At 42.4% G+C, this 19,045-nt stretch overlaps 1 protein-coding gene across 1 annotated transcript in view; it reads left to right on the top strand.

Moving 5' to 3' along the window:
* Window positions 1-7,023: 7,023 nt before the first annotated feature.
* Window positions 7,024-19,045, top strand: part of ALDH1L2 (aldehyde dehydrogenase 1 family member L2) — a 53,460-nt gene continuing 41,438 nt past the window's right edge. The window contains exon 1 of the mRNA XM_037067915.1: window positions 7,024-7,253. Within this exon, the coding sequence (XP_036923810.1) occupies window positions 7,206-7,253 (48 nt within the window). The 5' untranslated portion in view covers window positions 7,024-7,205. The remainder of the gene's footprint in view (window positions 7,254-19,045) is intronic.

Here is a 19,045-nt window from a genome sequence, read left to right as displayed (position 1 = left end):
TTTATTCAGGGCCTTCTCTAGTTGCTAAAAACTTTTCAAAGACTTCGGTTGTCTAGTAAAGGAAACTATTAAGATACAGTCATACCTCGGTATTCCTCGGCTTCAGAACTTGCCAAACCTGTTTTCATGGCATTTTGATGAGAAAAAATGCACTCAGGGCTTGCTAGGTACTCATGGGTTTCAGCACTCATCACAAGGTCTGGAACGAATTAACCACGAGTACTAGGGTACCACTGTATTTTACCTGAGGAATCTATAAAGTACACTTGGCAGATCTACAACTTGCTTTTGTAAATAAAGGTTTATTGGAACACAGTCATGCCCATTTATTTGCATATTGTCTGTGGCTGCTTCACAATACAATGGCAGAATGGTGTAATTGCACCAGTGAGCCTGTGACCCACAAGCCTAAAATACTTACTATCTGGTCCTTTAAGAAAAAGTTTGCCAACCCTTCTTTCAACTTCAAAAGAGCAAAAGAAACCAAAAGAAAAAGTCTTTCTCTGTAAGTAATGGTCTACAAAGTGGGTTAAAATAACCTAATTATAAAAAGTTGTAACGACCTTAGAAAAATTTTACACTGATTATTAATATATCCAAGTAATTGACAAAGATACCTCGATATCCTTGTAAAGAGGCAATGGAGACGGGCTAATGTAGTCACAAGGACCCATTTGCAGTTAATAACTAGGAAAAGTACACAAAATATAATGAAAATAACTTTTTAAAGATCTGAAAAAATAAAAGCACACAGAAACCACAGGAAAATTTACTCAGCAATGGTAATAATTATGGGTTTGTGGCTTTTTGCCTGGCAGTGTCCCTCACCCCTTCAAATCCAGGACTAAAACACTGTAGTCTTATTGGCTTGAGGTGGTAGCAAACTATGTTCAGGGCTGTTGAAAGAGAAACTGGAAATTTGGGGGGAAGAACCCTGATGCAAGGGACCCACCAAAGGGATGGGATCTAAAATCTGAGTATAAATTCTACCGAAATTCCTAGCTGACCACTAAACTACACGCAGAAGGCCTGCTGAAAACAGCAATCAGGAGTCTTTGAAACACAACTGCACTAGCTGAGAGCCGTGTTTCCTGCTCTTTGATGTATACATTCCGCAACAGATGTGCATGCACCTCAGGGAGCAAAAGCTGAAGCCCTGTGGGTTTACTTAGCAGAGAACAAAGGCTGGGCTGGCAGAGAAGCTTGCCATTTAGAAGGAAAAACTGGTAAGGAAGCTACTGCAAAGGGGCTGAACCCCAAAATCGGAGTAAAAAGCACGGGCCAAGTCTTCCAAACTTTTGGCATCTCTGGACACAGTGGACGGAGAAGAGTTGTCTTGGGTCACATGTTAAGTATATTGTGACACACAATCACAAAAAAATCTCAATGTTTTAAGTAAATTTATGATTTTGTGTTGGGACACATTCAGAACCCTTCTGGGCTACAGGAGGCCTGTGGACCACAGGTTGGACACCCCTAGAAGCAGAAATATAAGCTACTTCACTCTACAAGGTTTAAGTCCAAGCAAATTTACCTCTTTCTAAATCAAAACCCAAATAATTTTCTTAAGAACATAGAATTCAGAGTGTCACTGAATTAGGATTTTTTTTGACAATGAGTGATAAAGTTTAATTAACCCAAATCTGATAGAATAAAAGAAGAAATACATAAAATTATAATTATAGTTGGAAATTTTAACACTCCTCTCTCAGTATTTAACAAGTAGCTAGAGCATAGACTTCAACGATACTCTCAACCAACTTAATCAGTGTTTATAAGACATTTTACCCCCAAACAGTAAATAGACACTTTTTTCAAGTATACAAGGAATACTCAGCAAGACAGACCATATGCTAGGCCGTACAAGTCTCAGTGAATGGAAATGTTATATCCTCAGACCACAATGGAATTATATTAGAAATCAGTAACAGAAGAATCTCAAAATTGCTGGGATTCCCTAAAAATTAACATGAATTTAAAAGCATGATGCTGAATGAAGAAAGTCGGTCTAAAAAGTTACACACAGTGTGATTCCATTTATTTAAAATTCTTGAAGAGATAAAACCGCACAGATGGAGCACATTTCAGAGGTTATCAGGGTTCAGGGGTGATTGGTGGACATGACTACAAAGGGATAGGGAAATGAATTTGGGAGGGGGAGTAGAGAGTGGAACTCTTCTGTGTCCCGACTGTGGTGTTCCTTACACAAATTTTTACATTTGTTAAAAGTCAGAACTCTATACCAAAAATAGTCAGTTTTACTGTTTGTAATTTTTAATACATTAAGTGGCAGCATTGGCCTTCACCTGCATTCAGTTTTAGGATTCAAGCAATGTCAAGTCTTGGATTTTCACTGTTTCTTTTCTGTCTCTTCACAGTTTTTGCTACATTCTTTAAGCCCAGGAGTGTCCAACATTTTGGCATCTCTGGGCCACACTGGAAGAAGAAGAGTTGTCTTGGGCCACACGTTAAATACGCAAACACTAATGAAAACTGATGAGCCAAAAAAAAGGTTTCGAATAAATTTATGATCTTGTGTTAGACCACATTGATAGCCATCCTGGGCCACAGGCAGCCCATGGACCACGGGCTGGACACCCCTGCTGAGTTTAGAGGTCCATATGGCAGCCCTTAGCAGCTTCAGGCTTATCACCATACCAAATCTAGCATGAGACAGACTAGGAGAAGCCTTAACTGATAGCTCAAACAGAAGTCCCAGAATTAAGTCTTGCTGGTCTTGATTAGCCTTCCTAGGACAATGCTCATACTAGTGGACCAATCTTTGTAACTGAGGGAGTAGGAGAAAGGCACCAGTTGGCTTATTCTAGGTCATGTGTTCCACCCCTGGATGCCAGGGTGAGGCACTGGGGGAGATGCAACTTTAGAGGAACCGCAGTATCTAAGGGGGGTGGTGGAAGAGGAGCAGATCCTTAGATGGAAACCAGAGCACAACTACCAAGCAGTGGCTGTTTTACAGCAGTTGCCCTACCCGCATATCGCACTCCTTCCCAGGGGGATGCTTGCTAAGAGCATCAGCTAAGAGCCTAGGGTGTTTATCGGACTCTCTTCTTGGCAGGTGTTGAACTCCAATCACATGGGTAAATTATTTATTTTTATTTAAATAAATTAAAATTTAACATATATAGTATATGAGTATAAAGACTGATGATGATCCCCAGAGTTGCTGAGAAAAACGAGCATTTTTGTAGCCCCCCCTTGTAGGGGCAATGTCGTGGGGTGCTTCGGGGTTTAAACTGCTATCTTTGCATCAGAACCAGACCCCTAGGTACATACTCACCTTAAAGACCTGACTGACTGAATCCTTCTTGAGGATGGAGATGGGGGTCATCTACTGAAGGTTGCTCAAGATGAGGCAGGGTAGTGAGAAGTTGGGAAAGTTCCTGGGCCAGTGCTGTAGGGTCACTGAGACAGGAAAACTAGACAAGACCAAACAGTTTGAGCAACTGACAGCCAGCTGGTGAGTCACAAGAATTTATGTCCCCCTAACCAAGAGCACTTAAGAGTGAATGGTTTATACCTCTCCTCCCTAACCAGAGAATACATAGTTTCACTTGCCCTGGTCTGAAAGATAGAGAACAGACCCAATTAATGTCATTTGTGCCAGCTAAGCCCAAGGACAGGTGAAGTCAGGAACAAATAACAAACACCACATCAAAAGCCAGACGGGCTACAGATAAAAGTAAAACAGTATAGTATACCAAAAAATATTCCCAAACCCCGTTATGCACTCATTTTGACACATCAGCATATTAAAAATTCATCTGGAAAGCTGGTGAATATTCTACTAAAACCCTCCCCTAATATTCTCATCCACAGAAAAAAGATAAAAAGCCCTCAGGACAAAGACCCCGTACAGGCTCATTCCAGACTGTGCCTGTGCCCCTTCTTGGACAGGAACCTATTTTTTCCTCCTAAACTCTAACATTCCCAAGGAGACTTGCATATAGGGGAGCATTGGGCGGCAGCAGTGTGACCCAGGCTTACCCCCTGATCCTTTCTCTAGGGACAGCCGCCCCTGCCCTGTTTTCTCTGACTTCCCGGTGAGCTAGCCGCAGCCCCACCCTGGCTCATTCCTTCGCTATAACTTCTCTAAGGTGCCAAAGCAGAGCACCACCTAGGCTCTCTGCTGTCACTTCTTCTACCCTAAGTCCTTCCTTTGTTTCTCTGTCCCCAGCCTTAATAAACATACTATCAAAATCACTTGGACTTATGTTGTGACATCTTTCCCATACAAAGTCAAACCAGCCTGAGCAGACCCACTCTGGGCCGGTGCCTGTCCAGTAACAAGGAGACTGGAAACAACCTAAGGATAGGTTAAGTAAGTGACATGCACGACTCTTCACAGAGTGTGGGGCAGGTGTTAAAAATGAGGACACAGAACTTCAAATTTAAAAAATTAATAATTTTTTTACTTAGTCTTTTTTGTATTCACTGCAATTTCCGGTATATTTAAGCTTAAATCTAACATTTTACTAATTTCCTTCTTTTTTCCCTCACTTAATCCATGTTCCTTTTTCTTTCCTTTCTTACCTCCTTTTGATTTTTTAAAATTATTCTATTATCTTGATAGTTTTACATTCTATTAACTTGGTAGTTATACATGGTATTGCTATTCTTTCAGTGGTTATACTAGAGATTATGATATGCATATGTGCATCCTTCATTTATTAAAGTCTAACCCCAGTGAGTAACTCCCTTATTTCTAAGACAATGCTGTGGCCTTAGAACACTTTAAATCCGCCTGCTCTCCCTAAAACTCAGATCTATTGTTGCCATGTATTTTAATTATATTGTATTTGAACTCTACAAAACATTATTAGAATTGTTTTAGACAATATTAACTTAAATTTGCCCTCATATTTACCCTTTCTGTTGTTCTTCTTTCCTTTATCACTGAAATTCCATCTGGGGTTACTTTCTTTCTACCTAGTGACCCTTCCATTCCTCCAAGCCCCAAATTTATCCAACAACTTTTTATTGTGGTTTGTATATTTTCCTATAGATATATGTGTACCCACACGATTTAATTATTATTATCAATATTAATATAGCTAGTGTTCACTCACATATTTGCCTCCCCTTCTCTCCTTTTTTTGTCTTTATTCCTTCCGGCTTCTGCAGCCTTTCATGTGGATAATTTTCCTCCTGCTTGAATGATGCTCTTGAATATTTCCTTTATTGTGTATCTGCCAATGACAAATTGTCTCAAGCTTTTGTTTCTATACATGACTTTATTTTATGTTCATTTTTCTTGATATATAAATCTACACTGGCAGGGATTTTTTTTATTTGTGAAATTCTCTAATTGCATCTGGTCTAACCTCCAGTGATCAAGAGAACTACACTTTTGGTTCTTACAGAAGAAAATCCTAGACATCACAGTCTATTATATGTGGGGGAATGTAAGCTCATTTTCTAAAGTTAGGAGTTGGAGGATAGAATTATGGAACCCCCCCCCCCACTCAGGAAAAACCACACTCCTTGCCCATGCCTCCCAGTTTACACAAATCAGAACAAATAAAATTAATGTCAATATTTGAAAGTTGTTAAAAAGCAACAAATCACCAAATACAGTCAGGGAAATGGGTTGAGTTGGGAAGGGGCAGTTCCCAAAGCAAAAACCTGGGTGTTTGTTGCAATTCTCCAAACTTTAAGGATCATTCTTTTTCTCTCCTTCTTACCTTCTTACCTAGTCACTCATTTATTCTCTTTTAACGAGTATTTTTTAAGCTCTGCTTAGTGATAGATACGGTAAATCCTTATAAATAAGCCTGCAAGGAGCTTCTGGTAGAGAAGATGACAGGTACATAAATACCAGTAACAGATTGAAACATCTTTAAAGATACATAGACAAAAGTCCTTCCCAGTTCAGAAGAGTAAAGGATTACTGTATTCTGTCATGTATAATGCACACCCATGTTTTGGGACCAAATTTCAGGTAAAAAAATTTTTTAAATTCAATTATTTATTTACACTTAGAAAAAAATGATGATCATATTCCAGGGTATTATTTTGCATATGGATATCATTATTGCTTTCTCAGGACACACTGTTGATGCTTAAGCATAAATAAAGAATTAAAAACACTTATATAGATATGAAATTAGTACTACCCATGTATAACATGCATCCTTATTCTTCCCTTAACATTTTGGGCAAAATAGTGCACATTATACATGTCAACATATGGTACTTTGCGGGGGATAAGGAGGTTAGGGAGAATAGAATCAAGAAAATGCCTCCAGCAGGAGGCAGTATTTGACTTAAACCTTTAAGAAGAGAAGTAATTTGGTCCTGCAGAGTTGACAAGTGACAGATGACAAGCTCTTCTAGGAAGTGGTATCCAGGAAGGAATTGGCAAGTGCTGTGGGTAGTGCAAAACAACAGTGAGAAATGCTAGGTTGCACGTGGACTTGCAAGCCAGTTTAAGTAACTGTTTGAGGAAAGTGCTCAGCTACAGCATGTCTAAACGTTTCTTCCAGAAGGTGAAGGAAAAAGATATCCATCACCTATCATCCATCTATCTGTCTGTCTGTCTATCTATCTATCTATCTATCTATCTATCTGTCTACGGATGCTGGGAACCAACTCTATGCCAGGCCCTTTGCCAAGTGCTTTGTACACATTTCTCTTATTAAATCCTACAATCAGCCTATGAGGCAATATCAGGATCCCTGGATAGTGACGGTGCCCCCTTAAATTTCGTAGCTCCAAGCACACTGGCATGCTTGTTGCCTTCTCAAGGTGTTATAAAACATGACTTGAACTGTCAGATTGACCACAAAGGCAGATCCCTATATACCTCAGATTTGTAACTGGTAGAAGGCCCCACAGGCAGTAAGTACCTGGAACACGACTTTACCCCCACCCCACCCCCACCCCACCCCCACCCCACCCCCATCCCACCCCCATCACACCCCCATCACCTCTAGGCACCAGTGCGGCAACTGGTCTGAGTCCCAGCAGCTCCCAGCAGCTGGCCAACGTCCCGCCCAATCGCACCAGATTGGCCACCGAGCCCTGCCAAGCTGGGGAGGGCGGGGCCCGAGGCAAGCCTGGACTGTCCACCACTAGCGCGACCACCCTGGGCTCGGAAGCTGCAAGGCCGCGACCGGGCTGAGCCGTTGGCCTGCCTTCCAAGCCTCCTCGCCGCCACGCCACCCTCCCGAGTGTTCCTTTCCAGAATGTTGCTGTGGGGCAGCCAGGCGCTCCGGCGTTTCTCCACCAGCCGGGTGAGTCCCGCTCTGGCTGGGGTCCCAGCTCTCACCCCGGGTAGTTACCAGACCGCTGGGCGGGAGCTCCGGGAGGCAAGGCTGGGAGTGAGCAGCGATAGATGCTTAGACAGCTAAAAGCCAAGACAACGTTTTTAAAACTGGGAGACCGCAGAAGATGGTCTGGGGAGGGTCCCAGATGGGGCTTGGCAAGCGTGCCATTGTCTTCTATGGGGAAGAAGCCAAGGATGCGTCTTTTGAACTTCTAAGGTCTGGCTGGGATTGGCAGATGGGATCGGTCACTTCGCAAGGGGATAGAGTGGGCTTCCTTTCTTTTTTGTTTCGGTCGTGAGACCCCTAGCTACGAGCTGGAGGCAATGCACAAGACTGAAGCCATCTGCTGCAGGAGAGTACTATCAACTCAGCCGGGTCCTCCCCAGTGCCTGAGAGGTGTGAGCGCTCCCCACTGAGGACCCATTCAGAGAGTGCCACTTAGAGCTAGTGACTGAAAGCTCATTATTCCTCAACTGCTGGAGGCAAGATTTCTAGGATTCTCAGAGGCTGCCAGAAGCAGCCACTCTGGAAGTTCTTAAACTGTAGAACAAGACTGGATCCTTGGCCCTGCCTAGGGCCTTGAAATTGCATCAGCTCCTCCAGAAACGGAGAGCAGACACGTTGCATGCGACGCTGCCTTCAGCATTTTGGGGGCCTTGGGGCAGATGCCTCCCTTTATCTAAGCAGACTACAAGAAGTTTAGGGAAGAAAAAAGCACCCACCCCATTTATAGTATCGCTTTATGGGAAGTCCATGTTTGCTGTGTTATGAAAGAATTTGCTTTATATTGGCCTTTTCTGCCAAAACCACAATGGCATGTGTACACATTAAAATGGAAAAAAAAAAAAAAAACCTTGGAGGCTAGAAGTCTTGAGTTGCACCAAGAACGGATCCAAAGCAGGGTAAGTGGAAAAGCTTTCACACCCCCAGAAAACTCCAAATAATGCGAGTTCACTTTACCCCATGTAGTCAGTTGTTATTTGGGGAGAATTTGTCTTTTTAAAGGTAAGGAAAACGAGACCTGCTCTGGTAGAGCTTTTGCTTGCTCTTCTAAGAGGAACACTGGACTCCTCCTTAGCTTTCTCCTGCCACGTGGCACATAGGAATCTGTGTTGGATGTAAAGAGAGCAAGGGACTTGCATCAGCTTGTTCTATGGGCCTCCTCTGTCAGCACCTGTCACTGAATTGTCTTTTTTTGTATAGCAGATGAGTCTTGAAGAGTGAAAAGATTACAACAGTGGGGTTTACATAAGATTTCACTAGTGAAAGGTGAACATCCCAGGTGGCAAATAGCATAAACAAAACCAGTATATAGGGAAGCACCAGGCATGGTGAAGGGTCATGGTCAAGGGTCATGGGATAGCCTGGATCTGACTATACCCAGCGATGCACATGGAAGAACTGTGACGCATGGCTGGGAAGAAGGCAGGGGTTTTTTTGTTTGTTTGGTTTTGGTTTTTTTTTAGAGAGAGAGGACGGGAAGGAGAAAGAGTGAGAGAGAACCACTGTGAGGTTAAAAGGCAGGTTCTTTAATGGCCAAAAGGAAGACATGGAGTAAGTGAGAAAATGTGGTGTTTTTTGCTCCATAGAAAATGAGGATCCATCCTTTGGACTGTGTTCTATAAGAATTGTTCAACAATCAAACATGGCTGGTGAGAATGTAAAATGTTACAACCATTTAAAAAAACTGGAATTTTTTTAAAAAAATAAATTTAAACCTATTTTATGACCCAGCAATGGCACTTTTAGGCATTTGCTCATGAAAACTTTATTTTTTAAATATATTTTATTGATTATGCCATTACAGTTGTCCCATTTTCCCCCTTTCATTCCCCTCCACCCTGCACAGCCCTCCGCCACCATTTCCCCCTTTAGTTTATGTCCATGTGTCACAAGTTCTTTAGATTCTATATTTCCCATAGTATTCTTGCCCTCCCCCCATCTGTTTTCTCCCCACCGCCTATGCTACTTATTCTTTGTACCTTCTCCCCCCTTCTCCTCCTCCCACTCCCCTGTTGCTAACCCTCCATGTGATCTCCATTTCTATGATTCTGCTCCGGATCTAGCTGTCTACTTAGTTTGCTTTTGTTTTAGGTGTGGTTGTTAATAACTGTGAGTTTCCTGTCCTTTCACTGTCCATGTTTTTTATCTTCTTATTCTTAGATAAATCCCTTTAACATTTCATATCATAAGGGCTTGGTGATGATGAAATCCTTGAACTTGACCTTATCAGAGAAGCACTTTATCTGCCCTTCCATTCTAAATGAAAGCTTTGCTGGATAGAGCAATCTTGGCTGTAGGTCCTTGCCTTTCATGACTTGGAATACTTCTTTCCAGCCCCTTCTTGCCTGTAGGTCTCTTGAGAATTCAGCTGACAGTCTGATGGGTACTCCTTTATAGGCGACTGTCCCCTTATCTCTTGCTGCTTCTAGGATTCTCTCCTTCATTTTAATCTTGGCTAATGTAATTATGATGTGCCTTGGTGTGTTTCTCCCTGAGTCCAACTTCTTTGGGACTCTCTGAGCTTCCTGGACTTTCTGGATGTCTATTTCCTTTGCCAGACTGGGGAAGTTCTCCTTTATTATTTGTTCAAATAAAGTTTCCATTTATTGCTGTTCCTCTTCCCCTTCAGGTACCCCTATAATTCAGATATTGGAGCATTTAAAGATGTCCTGGAGGTTCCTAAGCCTCTCATTTTTTTTGAATTGTTGTTTCTTCACTCTTTTCTGGTTGGATGTTTCTTTCTTTCTTCTGGTCCCCTCCATTGATTTGAGTCCCAGTTTCCTTCCCATCACTGTTGGTTCCCTGTGCATGTTGCTTCATTTCACTTAGTGTAGCCTTCATTTTTTCATCTAATTTGTGACCAAAATCAACCAGTTCTGTGAGTATCCTAATCACCAGTATTTTGAACTATGCATCTGATAGGTTGGCTATCTCTTGGTCACTTAAAAGTATTGGATCTGGGGCTTTGAGCTGTTCTTCTTCTTGAGCCACAATGTTCTGGTCTGTTCGTGCCTGTTACGTATGAGGTGCAGAGCCTTAGGTGTTCACCAGGGTGGGGTGACCCAGCTGCTGGGTTGTGATGCTGTATGTGGGGGCGGGGTCAGAGAGGGAGCAGTGGCGTTTGTTGGGCTCTCTCTTGGATTTTGGTCCCCTCTGCTGCTTCCTGCAAGCAATCCGGGCCCCTCTGGTGCTGGTTCCTGGGTGTGTGGGCTTGCGCACCCTCCAGGACCCTGTGGGTTTCTCCAATGAAATCTCTGTGAGCCTGGGAGCCTCTCCCAGCACCTCAACCCCTGAAAGTTTTTTCAGTTGGTGCTTTTAGGCTTTATTTTCCAGCACTGGGGCCCTGGGTGGCAGGGTCTGTCTCACTGCTCGCTCCTTTGCTTGATTTATCTGCACATGAATGTGTGACTGCAGTCAGCCAGCCGCCTTACACCCTCACTGGGTCTGTCTGTTGCCACTCGACACCTGGGATCTGCCAACCGCTGCCTGCACGCCTGGGTCGGTCTGGCCACTTTTTCCTGCGCAACCTCTCTCTGACAGCCGCTGACGCTGATGCTCTTACCGGTCTGTCTGAATAGTTCATTGTTGTCAAACTTCCATACAGTTCAATTTTCTGTCTGTTTTGGTTGCGTTTTGTTACTAAATCTTTGTTGTCTTTAAACTTGGTTGTGCAAGGAGGTACAGTGTTTCCACCTACGCCTCCGTCTTGACCAGAAGTCACCCATGAAAACCTTTTTATTCACACAAAAACCTATTTGTGAGTGTTTAAGAGGATTTGTCCCTAGTCAACCAAAACTTGAAACACCTTCAGTGTCCCTCTGGTGGTGACAAACCGTTTGTTTTGATAAACAAACCGTGGTGCTCCATCCACCGATGGAGCCCTACTGGGGAAACCAAGATGAAACTTGGACTATCAATGCATACAACAGGGAGGGAACTCAGATACATATGCTAAGTGAGAAGACAGACTCAAAGGGCTGCATATTGTATGATTCCACTTGTCTGACATTTTGGAACGAGTAAAACAGTGATAGGCCAAAGATCAGTGGTTGTCAGGGGCTGGAGATGGAGGGAAGATTTGAGGACAAAGGTGCATAAAGGGCCCTTGGGGGTGATGCAGCAGTTTTTTATCTTGATTGTGGTGGTAGTTACATAACAGTGTGTTTGTCTAAACTGATGAAACTGTACACTAAAAAGGGCATATACTGTATGTAAAGTATACTGTCTTCTTGAAAAAAAGAAAAATCACACAGTGCTTTTTTCTGGTATGAAAGCAGAATGAAAAAAAATCTCTCAGAATGGAGCAAAATCCAAGGGGAAAATTAATTTGTAACATTTCCTGATTAAACTGATTTCTCCATTCTGTTTTAAAGAAATGCACTTAGAAATAGTTAATGATTTCAGCTTAGTGATATGGCTGGATCTTTTAAACTAGTGTGACTATATTGAAATAAAATGCTTTGTCGGTTACTGTTATTCACTATCTTGCCTGGCTCACTGCTTCTTAATGTCTCCCCACAGTGGGGGTTATTTAACCCTCTATTTAATTGGCCGTCCGTTACGTTGCTTCCTCTGCCGTTGTCTGGGGTACGTTTGGCTGGTGGCTGTGGGTCAGCGCCTGGCTCCAGGGCTAGAGGTTACCCTATGAATCAGTTCAAGAGGTTGGACCTCCCTCCGCCTTTTGGGACTGGCTTCATACCCTAGTTCTAGCAACCACTTCCTTAACTTATTTCCTTATTGCCTGACCACTGCTTTGGTTTCTATTCTTTCTTTAACACCTCTAAATGTATCCTTGAACCATATCAAATGATGTTTTATATATTGAGCACTCTGTCTAATCTTGAAATAATAATAATAGCACTTAGTATATAGCAGGCATGTGTTATAAATGCTTTACATATATACTCATTTAACCTTTACAACACTTCAATGAGCTAGGTACTATTATTATGTCCACCTTACAGTTAAGGAAACTGAGGCACAGAGATACAACTTTTTCAGAGTCTCACAGCCAAAAAAGAATGAAACAAGGAGACTTTTGGCCAAGATGGAGGCATAGGTAGACACACGGTGCCTCCTTGCACAACCAAAAGAAGGACAACAACAATTTAAAAACAAAAAACAACCAGGACTCACAGAAAATTGAACTGTATGGAAGTCCGACAACCAAGGAGTTAAAGAAGAAACATCCATCCAGACCGGTAGGACGGGTCCAGTCGGCACCGGGCGGAGAGGGCTCACCACAAGGCAGAGGCTGGAGGACAAGGGCAGGCAAGGCGCTGGCTGGCTGGCAAGGCAGCAGTGGACAGACCCGAAGAGGTGGCGGATTGCAGACTGGGTGGTCCCACATTCTCGCAGACAAATGGGGAGAAACACCTAGGGAGCAAGACAGACCAAGCAACCCAGGGCCCCAGCGCAGGGAAATAAAGCCTCAAACCACTGATTGAAAACACCTGTGGGGGTTGAGGTGCAGGGAGAGACTCCCAGCCCCACAGGAGAGTTCGTTGGAGAGACCCACAGGGTTCTAGAATGTACACAAACCCACCCACCTGGAATCAGCACCAGAAGGCCCAATTTGGTTGAGGGAAGTGGGGGAAGGGACTGAAAGTTGGCAGAGAGGAGAACAAATGCCATTGTTCCCTCTTGAACCCTGCTCCCACATACAGCATCAGAACCCAGCGAAGTGGGTTACCCCGCCCTGGTAAACACCTAAGGCTCCGCCCCTCATTACGTAACAGGCGTGACAAGACCAAAAAAAATGGCCCAAACAGAAGAACAGATCAAAGCTCCAGAAAAAATACAAGTGAGCAATGAAGAGATAGCCAACCTATCAGATGCACAGTTCAAAGCACTGGTAATCAGGATGCTCACAGATTTGGTTGAATCTGGTGACAAATTAGATGCAAAAATGAAGGCTATGCTAAGTGAAATAAAGGAAAATGTACAGGGAACCAATAGTGATGGGAAGGAAACTGGGACTCAAATCAAGGGAGTGGACCAGAGGAAGAAAAAATGACCAAACGGAAAAGAAGGAAGAAACAAGAATTCAAAAAAATGAGGAGAGGCTTAGGAACCTCCAGGACATCTTTAAATGTTCCAACATCCGAATTATAGGGGTTCCAAAAGGAGAAGAGGAAGAGCAACAAATTGAAAACTTATTTGAACAAATAATGAAGGAGAACTTCCCCAATCTGGCAAAGGAAATAGACTTCCAGGAAATCCAGGAAGCTCAGAGAGTCCCAAAGAAGTTGGACCCGAGGAGGAACACACCAAGGCACATCATAATTACATTAGCCAAGATTAAAATGAAAGAGAGAATCCTAGAAGCATCAAGGGATAAGGGGACAGTCACCTACAAAGGAGTACCCATCAGACTGTCAGCAGATTTCTCAAAAGAGACCTTACAGGCAAGAAGGGGCTGGAAAGAAGTATTCCAAGTCATGAAAGGCAAGGACCTACAGCCAAGATTGCTCTATCCAGCAAAGCTTTCATTTAGAATGGAAGGGCAGATAAAGTGCTTCTTAGATAAGGTTAAGTTCAAGGAGTTGAATGTAAAATGACAGCAAACTCACAATCATTAACAACCACGCCTAAAACAAAAACAAAACAAACTAAGCAAACAACTAGAACAGGAACAGAAACACAGAAATGGAGATCACATGGAGGGTTAGCAACAGGGGAGTGGGAGGGGGAAAGAGGGGGCGAAGTTACAGAGAATAAGTAGCATAGATGGTAGGTAGAAAACAGAAAGAGGCAAGATAAGAATAGTATAGGAAATGTAGAAGCCAAATAACTTGTATGTATGACCCATGGACATGAACTAAAGGGGAGGAATGTGGGTGGGAGGGGTGTGCAGGGTGGAGAGGAGTGAAGGGGGGAAAATGAGACAACTGTAATAGCATAATCAATAAAATATATTTTAAAAAAGAAAAAGACAAATAGTCTTTGTTTTCTTGGAGTTCAGATTAGTGAGACAAATGGCTTAAATTTTGTATAGGTAAAAAATGATAACACAATACACCAGTAAGGCAATATAAATGGAAAACAAAATATGAAAAGACACAACCAATCTAGTAATCAGGGAAATGCAAATTAGAACAAAATATAATTTTTCACTCATCAGGTTGGCAGCAATCAGAGTTTGACAATATTGTGTGTTGACAGGGATGAGAAAACAGTTCTGCAAATACTCTAGAAGCCAATGAAATACTATCCATTAAAATATACATTTTAAAGTGAGGTGCAATTTCACTTATAGATCTCTAACTGAGAAAACTGTCCAACATAGGCACAGGAAGCATATACGAGTATATCCGTTGCCATGGTATCTGTAACAATAACATATTAAAAGCCAAAATGTCCCTCAATGGAGAAATGAGCAAATAAACTGAGACCTAGCTACCCGATGGAGTACTGTGCAGCAATATTAAAGAATGAATTATGTGTAGTGACAAGGAAAGTGAAGGGACATTGCACATAATATTATTTCATTTGTATTATTTTGAAAGACACAAAATAGTATTTTATGTGTATATTTCCACAGAGGTAAATGCTAAGAAAGGTCTGTAGGGTGCACACCGAATTGTACAATAGTAATTTCCTCTGTGACGGGGTGAGGGGACCTGAATTGGGAGTGGTGGTCGTGAGGGATTCCAGTCTTATCTGTGATCATGTCTTTGTATTAAAGAAAATTACATGTATGTGTTATATGTATCATTTAAACTTAATTTTCAAATTCTGTGCAATTAGAATACTATAGGTAATTGCTATGACTGAAGTCTGGCCTCTGCAGGAGGGACTAGAGTCCATGTCTGGACTGGAGTCTGTTTCTCTCTGCGCTCAGTCTTTGAAGTGGTCTCTGTCACTAGCCCCACCCACGTGCTCTTGCCGTTCTCCAGGTGTCAGCCATCCCTACCTGGTCTTGCTTGCTAATGGTCCCTGTGCTGTGATCCCTCTTAGAAAAATCTCTTACCCTTTTTAGGATGCAAAAACGAAAAAAAAGTCAGCCAGATAGCCAAGAAGATCCTCATTAATATGTTCCTTGCGTGATTATGCAATAAGAAAATCAAGTTGCACAAGTTTGGCATTTATGGTGGTGTCTTGAATCTTGTTCGAACCTTGCAGATTCACCTCTATGTAAAGTGTAATTTGTTGCTTCTGACTGTTAAAATAATAAGGTACCAAGGGCTTCTGCACTATTCCAAACTACATCCTGTGAAGGGGCATTATTAGATCGACTTTTATATTCTTTGTTTATCTGCTCAATTCTCAAACACAAGGTGGGGGTCCACTGGAGGCTAGTTCCTGCCTCCTGTGAGTGGACTGTTAACAGAGAAACAAGACTGTACCAGTCTCCTGCTTAAAGTAGTTCAATAGACAACATTGTCTTCACAATAAGGTCCAAGTGATTGGACATAGACAAAGCCCTTCATTATAGGTCTCTTGCCTCTCCCTAGAGTGTAAATTGTTGTCGTTCCCTAACTTCCAATACTGGATGGCTTTGTTCACTCGTTCCTTTGTAAATGCTCTTCCTTCTGCCTGGAGTTTCCCAAGCACCTCCCCAAATACCACCCTTCTCTTGGCCACCTCCCAAGATGAGTGATCTATGATTCAGTTAAGGAGTTCTCTTTGGGTGCCTTCTTGTTTGGGACCCAGAACTGTGATACCAATTTGTCCTTTACTTGTGTGTCTTCCCTATGAATTGGTGAACTTCTGGGGACAGGGATCACATCTTTTTTTTTGGGGGGGGGCACCTTTAGTGCAAGGATCCCAAAGCAAAATGCCAACAGAGGCCAAACAGGTAAGGCGAATGAAGGACTTGAGATGGATAGAGTGAAGACCATGCCCTGCCTGAGTAAAGGGCACCCACTGCTTAGATCCAGCTGGCTGTTGCTGTGTGGAATGTAGACCAGGGCTGACAATCCCCTTTTTAAGGAGGAATCAGAAATTCAGTCTGCTAATGTGAATCCTCCTTATTCTTTTACATATGCTCTGTGGGGCCAAAACAAAAACAAAAAAAACCACACTCACCTGAAATGCAACCTCCACCACGCACCGTGCCCCGAACACAGCAAATGCCCCAAACAAACATGCCTGTTGAACGCGTCTCATGCAGTGTCGGGCATGGCCAGGGGTCCCAGGTGCTCGATGTTCCATTAAGTGTTAGGTGTGTCTCTGTCTCAGGAAAACTTACTTTGTTTTATTTTTTTGTGGAAAGATCCTTCATGTGATACGCAGTTTTCACAATTCTTAACATGGATAGCTTTAGCCTCATTGTTTATATCCTCCTCAGATGGTTCTAGTAGGGTAGCATCTACTTCAGAGAAGGGTTTTAGACCCGGGCAAACTCTTAACATGGTGCCTTGAAGTTTTCAACAAAACACTATGGGTTTTTTAAATTCTTATTTTATTTTTTATCCTTGGAGCATAATCAGAGTCTCTATTAACTTGCTTCTTGAAGAATTCCGCCAGGGTGTGGATAACCTGGGAATAGAATGGCTTATTTACAAACAAAAACTCTGTTCCCTGCAAAAGGCTCTTATCTCCTGAGAACCCGGAGATACTAGCCTGTCACCTAATATTTCCACCCTTTATAACTCCCCAGGGCAGAACCTCGTCTTGTAGTGGGCAGACACACACCGTCCGTAAGGCAGAGATTGTCAGACCCTGGGTGCCTATGAGTCAATGGAGAGCTTGTTTAAATGCAGCTTCCTGGGCCTGAACATCTGACTCAGTAGATCAAGGTTGGGCCCAGGAATCCACATTTTTGAAAAATTATTTTTTCATCCGAACCCTAGGATATGCTTATTGATTTTAGAGAGAGGGCAAGGGATGGAGAAAGAGAAGAGAAACATCAATGTGAGAAAGAAACGTCGATTGGTTGCCTTCCGTATGTGCTCCGACCTGGGACCAAACCCACAACCTAGGCACGTGCCCTGTCCGGGAATCAAACCTGCAACCTTTTGGTTTGTAGGATGATGCCCAACCAATGGAGCCACACCAGCCAGGGCAGGAATCCGCATTTTTAACATGCATTGCCAGCAGATTCTCTGACATGGGCAGTCTTCAGAAAATACTTGGAGAAAAAAGACTAAGGTGAAATACCCCAGTCATGCTAACTCATCATTAACACACTTAAAATCTGAAAATTTATAATTAAGGTGGGGGACAGAAATGGGAGGGAGGTGGGGAGCACTGGCGGGGGGGCAGGGCTGGGAATATAAAACAGAAAACTGTACTCAAATAAGAATAAAATAAAAATAATAATAAATAAATAAAAATAAATGGCAATAAATATCATTTATTCTCTAAGCCTTGAGATAATTCTTAGAATTGACATACTTCTAAGATAATAAGAATAAATGTATTCAATTTCACATTAAACAAACATTTAACAAAACATATCATGCTAAAATAATATTGTATAACGTATTTTAATCAGAAATGTTTTATATAAATCTTTTTTGTATATAAATCTTTATATACAAAAAACCCTTTATGCTCACAAGCTTAAAGAATAAATTCTCCAATTTAAATCATTGTAAAAGAATAAAGTCTTTGAATTCACACTGTCAAAAAAAATCTGAAAATTTCTCCAGTTAGACACTCACCTTTGTTGCTTCAGTTTTAGCACCAAACTCAGAAAGGGTTTCCAAAGACACTGACACCGTTTCCTGAAATGCTGACTTCCTGGAGGGGCGCTGAATCCGCATTTGAGCTCCAACTAATTGGGTGACAAGCTGACATTTGAGTCAGCTCAGCCTCTTGGCTCCTGTGTTTTTTTAGCTGTCTCAAAATACCTGGCATTGGCATCGGTATGAGGTAAAGCCAAATTTTGTAAGATAGCCAATATGTAAATTCTATTGCAAGCCACAGCATTAATGATAGGATTTGAAGACTGAACGTTTACAGAACACTCATACTTTTTGATGAGAAGAAATGGAATACTCACGTGTTTTCTGCAGGTGAATTGTACTGTCGTTACAGAGTTCATTGGTTTGCTTGTGAGTATCTGTTATGTGTTGGGGCCCTCTAGGCTCTTTTGGGATAGAAACTCCGCTCGCTCTGGGAAAGGATTTTTAAAATAAAACCTTAATTGTATAATTATCAGCTCAATTACAAGGAAAGTGTGAACCATATGCTTTTAAGTTCATGCCTAAAAAGGGATGCTATCTAATGCCCTTAATAAAGTGGAAAATAAGAAAGTTACATTTCTTTGTAGTCAGATGTTCCCAGTGAGGGTTTACTAATTCAGAATCCCATTGTTGAGGAGGAAAACAGTCTGCATCCGAACCCTGTGGAAACACATTCTAACCCAGGGGAGCAAGAGGTGAAAAGAATTCTGGGAGCTGGGGTAGGTCTGTCGCCAACAGGGGAAGAGCCTGGGAAGTCATGACCCTCTGATTAGTGCCTCCTCTCCACTCACAATCCTGCTTCTTGCCTGCTCATCTGATGGCTTTTCACCGCCTGCCAGTAAGCTCTGTGGAAAGACCCCATTTGGGGAGAATTTACAGAAGGCATAATCGCTTAAAGACAGTCCTTAAAAACCTTAACCCCTTTAGTGCTACTCTGATCTCTGTGGTGTTGGTATTTCTCGATAATCACTGTAATTTTGTACATCAGCATTAGTCTTCTAAAAAGGAGACGGGAGAGGTGGGTGGTGAGAGCTCATTTTCATTATATTGAAGGATGTACATGAGCTTTGGAGTCAGACAGACCTGGACTCAAATCCCAGCTGTCCTCCTTTCTGCCAGCAT

The sequence above is a fragment of the Sturnira hondurensis genome, unplaced genomic scaffold (assembly GCF_014824575.4).
Source record: "Sturnira hondurensis isolate 20B ecotype Veracruz unplaced genomic scaffold, ASM1482457v3 Scaffold0017436, whole genome shotgun sequence".
Lineage (NCBI taxonomy): Eukaryota > Metazoa > Chordata > Mammalia > Chiroptera > Phyllostomidae > Sturnira > Sturnira hondurensis.
This window is presented reverse-complemented; position numbering and strand designations above follow the sequence as displayed.